This window comes from Cynocephalus volans, chromosome 8 (assembly GCF_027409185.1).
Source record: "Cynocephalus volans isolate mCynVol1 chromosome 8, mCynVol1.pri, whole genome shotgun sequence".
Taxonomy (NCBI): domain Eukaryota; kingdom Metazoa; phylum Chordata; class Mammalia; order Dermoptera; family Cynocephalidae; genus Cynocephalus; species Cynocephalus volans.
Window position 1 is genome coordinate 38,951,945 of NC_084467.1, and position 6,736 is coordinate 38,958,680.

The 6,736-nt window shown below is 58.6% G+C and overlaps 1 protein-coding gene across 1 annotated transcript; it reads left to right on the forward strand.

Annotated features, from left to right (window-relative positions):
* Nucleotides 1-1,768: 1,768 nt before the first annotated feature.
* Nucleotides 1,769-3,244, forward strand: FOXD2 (forkhead box D2). Its single transcript, XM_063107074.1, has one exon. It carries the CDS (start codon nt 1,769-1,771, stop codon nt 3,242-3,244), a length of 1,476 nt encoding a protein of 491 aa, XP_062963144.1.
* Nucleotides 3,245-6,736: the final 3,492 nt, after the last annotated feature.

A 6,736-nucleotide genomic window follows, 5' to 3' on the forward strand; every position in this document is an offset into this window, starting at 1 on the left:
TTTGTTTTACCTCATTTTTACAGAGGAAATAGATGCACAACGAGTTTAAGAAACGCCCAAGGTGACAGAGTGGTCAATAGTGGAGCCAGGATTGGAATCCCAGCAGCCTGACTCTAGGGTCCCTGCTCTTAACTGCTATGCGGGCTAAGTAACTGAGGCTCGGAAGGGGAAGTTACCTAATGAGGGTCACAGCCTTGTGGCAGAAGAGCACAGCTGGATCTCTGGACTCGCATACCCGAGCTTTGGCCACTGCGCGGCGCTGTCGGGGCAGCAGCCCGGTCATCCATTTAGTTCTCTCCCATGTCCAGCGCCCTTCTTCCCTTCCACGCTCCAGAGGTTCAAATGGGCCAGTTTGAGCTGGAGCTACTTGCTTCGGGGTCCTGGAGGGAGGCGAGGGGAGAAAGAGTCCGAAAAGGATGGGCAAAAACCCGGCTGGCGAGAAAGAGAGCACAGGACCAACTTTATGTGCACAAGACCCTGAGAGATAAAAGCAACACCAGCCGGGGCTGAGGTCAGGGTTCACTGAGGGAGGTCTCCGTGGGGGTCCTGCTGCCTGTCTGCAGGGTCTACAAATCCGGCGGCCAAAAAGGCTGGAGGCTGGGGGCTGGGAAGGCGGGTGGAGCTCAGCCCTCAGTGCGACTAGGGGAGGGGGAGAAGGGGAAATTGAGCGAGGATTCCCAGACCCACAGACACCCGTACAATTGCAGAATTCCCACAGGAAACGGAGGCAGATTTACAGAGGGTGAGAGAGACAGTCACAGAGACTAAGACCAACGGATACTAAGACAAAAAGGCAAACTCCCAGGTTGCTCCCCGGGAGTGCGGCCGCAGCGCCGCAGAGAACCTTTGGGGAGGAGACCAGGAGCAGGCGGCGCACTCCCCGGCTCTCCCCGCGAGGGGATGGGTGGCAGGGCCCCGGCCTTAGTGGGGAGGAGAGGGGCGCAGCCGGAATCTCTCACCTCTCCGAGGCCCGAGGCTGCGAGTGACAAGTTTGCTTCACGCGATCACTCAAGTGCGTCTTTCTCTTGGGCTGGAAGCCACCTGGGCTCCGGCGGGCCCCGTCTCAGGCTCCAGCTCGCGCTCCAAATGCGCTTCAGCCTTGGTGGCCCGGGCGCCGCCTTGGGGAGGTGATAGGTGGGGGCTGTCGTCACTTCTGGCTCCGGCTGGCGCCCGCGCGAGCCTTAACATCCAGAGGCTAAACGCAATGAAGGCGGAGACTCCAAGGAACAGAGGGTTTGCGGGAGCTGCGAGGAAGCCGAGGAACCGCCTCCCGCCACCTGGGCCGAGCTCCCGCCGCGGCGGCGGTTTGTTCCCGCCGGGCCCCTCCGCCCGCTCCCTCCCGCCCCGCCCCGCCCCTCCCCACCCGACCGAAGAGCTCCGCCCTAGGCCCGCGGCCCTTCCGCATTAAGGCAGCCGCTAGGAGGGAGGGACTAATCCCTCTACCCCCTACTTTCACCCCAGGGGACTGAGGAGTCGGGACCGGCCCGGGTAGGGGGAGGCCACAGCTCCTTCCGCCCGTTTCCTGGGTGCACGTCCCAGGTGGGGCTCCCGGGACAGCGGAGGGAGCCTCCAGTTGGGTGCGCAGTGGCATGGTGAGAGCGACCGAGTTGGGCCACCAGGGGGCGCTGCGGAGCTGGGGGACACCCCTCCCTGCCCGCCTCAGTCCCCCGCCCCCTCCCCGCCCGCGCGCAAAACACACTCGCCCCAGAGGCAGCGCGGCCGAGCCGGAGCCGCGGCCGGAGCGGAGCCGGAGAGCGGCGGCGGCACCATGACCCTGGGCAGCTGCTGCTGCGAGATCATGTCCTCGGAGAGCTCCCCGGCCGCACTGTCCGAGGCCGACGCAGACATAGACGTGGTGGGCGGTGGCAGCGGTGGGGGGGAGCTCTCATCCCGCTCCGGGCTACGCGCCCCCCGGGACGTGCTCCCCCAAGGCCACGATCCTCCCCCGGAGGAAGCCGAGGCAGACGTAGCAGAGGACGAGGAGGAGTCGGGTGGCTGCTCGGACGGCGAGCCTCGCGCTCCAGCGCCCAGGGGGGCGGCGGTCGCAGCGGGAAGCCCAGGGCCAGGCTCGGCTGCGGCCAGGGGCGCGGCGGGGCCCGGGCCGGGACCGCCGTCGGGGGGCGCGGCGACGCGGAGCCCGCTGGTGAAGCCGCCCTACTCGTACATCGCGCTCATCACCATGGCCATCCTGCAGAGCCCCAAGAAGCGCTTGACGCTGAGCGAGATCTGCGAGTTCATCAGCGGCCGCTTCCCCTACTACCGGGAGAAGTTCCCCGCCTGGCAGAACAGCATCCGCCACAACCTCTCGCTCAACGACTGCTTCGTCAAGATCCCCCGCGAGCCGGGCAACCCGGGCAAGGGCAACTACTGGACGCTCGACCCGGAGTCGGCCGACATGTTCGACAACGGCAGCTTCCTGCGGCGCCGCAAGCGCTTCAAGCGGCAGCCGCTACCGCCCCCGCATCCACACCCGCACCCGCACCCGGAGCTGCTGTTGCGTGGCGGGGCCGCGGCTGCCGGGGACCCCGGCGCCTTCCTGCCCGGCTTCGCCGCTTATGGCGCCTATGGTTACGGCTACGGGCTGGCGCTCCCGGCCTACGGCGCACCCCCGCCGGGGCCAGCCCCGCATCCGCATCCACATCCGCACGCCTTCGCTTTCGCCGCCGCAGCCGCACCTTGCCAGCTGTCGGTTCCCCCAGGCCGCGCTGCGGCGCCTCCACCCGGACCTCCGACGGCCTCGGTGTTCGCAGGCCCAGCATCGGCTCCAGCCTCTGCGCCTGCCCCAGGGTCGGGCCCGAGCCCCGCAGGCCTGCCCGCCTTCCTGGGCGCGGAGCTGGGCTGCGCCAAAGCCTTCTACCCCGCGTCCCTGAGCCCTCCCGCAGCCGGCACCACGGCGGGTCTGTCCACCGCACTCCTGCGCCAGGGCCTCAAGACAGACGCAGGCGGTGGTGCGGGCGGCGGGGGCGCCGGGGCAGGGCAGAGGCCTTCCTTCTCTATAGACCACATCATGGGCCACGGTGGCGGCGGCGCAGCACCCCCGGGAGGTGGCGAGGGCTCCCCAGGACCGCCGTTCGCGGCAGCCGCGGGTCCTGGGGGTCAGGCCCAGGTCTTGGCCATGCTGACTGCCCCTGCCCTGGCGCCGGTGGCCAGCCACATCCGCCTCTCGCATCCCGGGGACGCACTCCTGCCCTCAGGGCCCCCGTTTGCAGGCAAAGTCGCTGGCCTCAGTGGCTGCCACTTCTGACCCCAGCGAGCTCAGGGTCGGTTGGGCTCGCACTCCTCAGCCTCTCCCGGGAGCTCCTGCGGTCCCAGCGGAACTCAGGGAGTCTATTTATGAAGAGTCTCCAGACCTTGGGTCGGCGCGCGAGACTTGGCACTTCAGGCTCGACGCTTAGAATCTGCGGATAGTTGGGACGAAGCGGGCTCCGTCGCCCAGCGAGGCACGCGTCTACGGGAAGAGGTCGGGAGCCAAGATCCCATTCCAGTTGGAGCAGTAAAAGAGCTGGGGGAGCCTTCACTTTCCCCCTGCCTCTGTGCCTCTGGGCAGCCCCGGAAGAATGCATTCCCGGAGAGGTGCCTGCCCAGGCCCCGAGATCCCGCCAGAAACACCGAGTGCGCTGGGAGGCCTCCCGTTCTGCCTGTCCCCTCACTCCTCCACTCTCTTTCCCCAACTTTGAGACTCTGCTTGTCCAATATTATAATTTAAAGACATCTGTTATCCGCTTTGTGCTTACAAGAAAAATTCAACTTTTTTTTTTTTTTTTTGCTGTTCTCCGAGGAAGTTCGTTCCCTCTGAAAAGCAGTGTCTACGCAGGCGGAGCTGAACGGAGAAGTGAAGCGGGGGTCTCCACAATTCCTGCAGAAACCCCGGATCCCACTCCACCGAGGAAATTCCTTTCTCTGTCGTGTTTGGGTGCTTTTAAAGAAACTTTCCCCCTTTTCCATGGCCGGCTGGGTCCAGCCATCCAGGGCCAGCAGCCTTCTCAGCGTTCTGCTCTGTCCCAGGCCCTGTGATATTTATTGTAGCTAAAGGCAATGAAGTTGGGTGGGAGAGAAGGGTCTGGGCCAAGGACTGGAGAGATGGGGGTGGGGTGGGCATGCCCTGTGGGGGGTCCTGTAATTATGTGTAAATATCTGTACAGCGAGCTGCTCTCTGCGTTCTCTGTCCACTGGGTGTGCATTGATTTAGACTTTTCCACTGTGGGGAGACTGTGAAATCGTCTGATGGTATATGTGGAAAAAAAGAAAAATCTGTCTCCCCCCACTCCCCATTGGTGTCAATTGAATAAATGTATGTGAACTTCAGCAGTCACCAGCTCTGTCTGCTTGCCTGCACTCCCTTGTCCCTGTCTGGGCTGTCCCCAGAGACCCCCAGGTCCCTGGCAGAGGAGGAGTGAGGAAGGGCCCCTGGACAGCCCAGACAGGCAGAGGAGTGCTTGGGCTTATGGGATCCAGGGGGCACTCCGGCCTCGGCATTAATAATGAGGCCCCAGGTCTCTGGGAAGCCTGTGACCCCTCCAGTGCTTTCATTTTCGCTCTGGTCCCAGGGAGCTTTTTACCTGGGGTTTGGTGGAGGAGTTGTGTTTCAAATGCACCTGAGGATTCTCATCTCCTTCTAGTTTAGACTGTAGCATGGCCAGGGTAGATCTGGGAGCTAAGAGCGCATGAACAGTATACCCACTAAGTACAATTTGTGGTAAATCTGTGTCTTGATGTATATTCTATATGCCTCTGTGTGTTTCTGTGTGTAGGGCATTTATGGCGCTTGTGATCTGTTTTCGTGTTTGTCTGGGTTGGCACTTAACCTTGATTTTTGTCTTTTTTTTTTTTTGCTGCTGTGTGTATGTGAATTTCAGGATATCTGTATTTTTATTTCTGCGTGTGTCCATGAATATGTGTCTTTGTAACTCTTGGTCACTGTTTCTCTGTCTTTAAGAGGAAAGAGGTTTCTCTTTGGCCACTGTATTAGGGCCTTCTTTGGAACCCCGTCTTCCATGCACATGCAACGGTCAGAATGAAAGACTTGAATCGGAGGCTGTGAATCCTCTCCTCCAGCCTGGGAGGGTTAGAGGTGCACTATGAGCTAAAGGAGACAGTCAGTGGGATCTCACTTCGTTAGGGTAAACCTTCCCATTCCTTGAGCCATGTGCATAGAGGGAAGCTACTGCCTAAGTGCAAATCCATTGGTCTGGTTGGAGTCTTCCATAAGCCCATTGAGCTTCTGAACTCTCTCTTTGCCTGTGCCTGGACTCCCAGTGGCCAGACTTGTAAATGTGTTGATGAGAGTTGATACTTTGGGTGAGGCAAAGATGGTTGCTTTGCTCTTCCAGGGAGATGATAGGAGAGGAGAAATACAGAGGTGGGAGAAGAAGCAGTTCAGCTTTCGCAGAAAACAGATATGTGTGGAAGGTAAGAGTTGGCAGATGAAGTGACACAGAGACAGAGAAGGAAGAAGACAGGGCCAGAGACCTGGTGGGCCATACATACAGGCCTCTTCAGCTAGGATCCCAGCAGCTAGCAATGGAAGGAAGGAGGAGGAAGAGGATAGAGGCCCCTATAGAGAGGTCAGAATCAGGATGCAGGTGGAAAGAACACACATGACCTGGTGAAAGGTTGTTGGGACTCCTGAGTCTCTTATTCCTTTCACCAATGGAGGAGAGACAAGGCTAGGCTTGCCTATGGTAAATGCAGTCCTTCTGCCAGATGTGAGGCAGCTCTCTCCTCCATCTTGAGAGACTTCCCTCCACTTCCCACAGGAGTGGAGGGAAGTTGAATGTAGTGGGTCACCTTCCCACCATTTTATCAGATGGTCCAGGAGAGTAAGGTTAAGTTCAACAGTAAAAAGGGACAAATGTCTGCTGACACTGAGATAATGGTCTCTGGCTGGCTGCTTCGTTGACTTCCATTGCTCTGAGTTTGATTTCATTTATTTTCACTTGAGGAAGGGTGAATGTGACCGTGTGTACTCACTCGTGTGTTCACTTGCATGCATATGTGTTTGCTCTCAATAAAGCACTTTGTAGCTACATGATTTCATTTACCACGAATATGTCACTCCCAGATTTTAGGTTGGAGCTCTCAGTAAAAGATTTATCAATTGGTTTTTCTTCTCTAAAAGAGAAAAAATTATGTCAGCCAGAATTCATATTTGATGGTGGATAGATAGATGAGATACTTCCACAACTGCTATTTACAGTAGAAGCAGCAGATACTTCTGGATTCCTCATGTGTCTTTGTCTGTGTGTGTGTGTGTGTGTGTGTGTGTGTGTGTGTGAATTTGTTTGAGCATATTGCTTGGTGTCTATTGTGTGTGTCAGGAGGATATGTATCAGGGAAAGGTAGAAATAAGAGGATTGGGGAAGAGGAGTGTGATGTACTCTTTTGAGGCTTCTAGGGATCTTGGGGCTCCAGACCCATGACTCGGACCACAGTTTCCCAGTGGGGCAAGAATGCCTGAACTGGGCCAGATACAACTATGGACAAGGACTGGGGGCCAGAGAGAACCCACGGATATCCAACTGGTCTTGAAAAGTACTCAGGAAGGGAACGCTGAGAGAGCCCCGGAGGTCCCAGATGCTGAAGGGAGGGAAAAAAGGAAGTTATCTGGAATTCAAGACTCGTTTGGGTTGTCTTCATGGTTAGCTGGGAAGGGCCCACCTGGGAGCGGAACTACAGGAGAAGGATGAGGGAGTTGCAGGAGTTGTATGGTAGAGTCCTCCCGGCTTTTTTCTTTTTT

Excerpts from the sequence above, each read along its gene's own strand:
- FOXD2 (XM_063107074.1), top strand. The coding sequence starts at position 1,769 with ATGACCCTGGGCAGCTGCTGCTGCGAGATCATGTCCTCGGAGAGCTCC.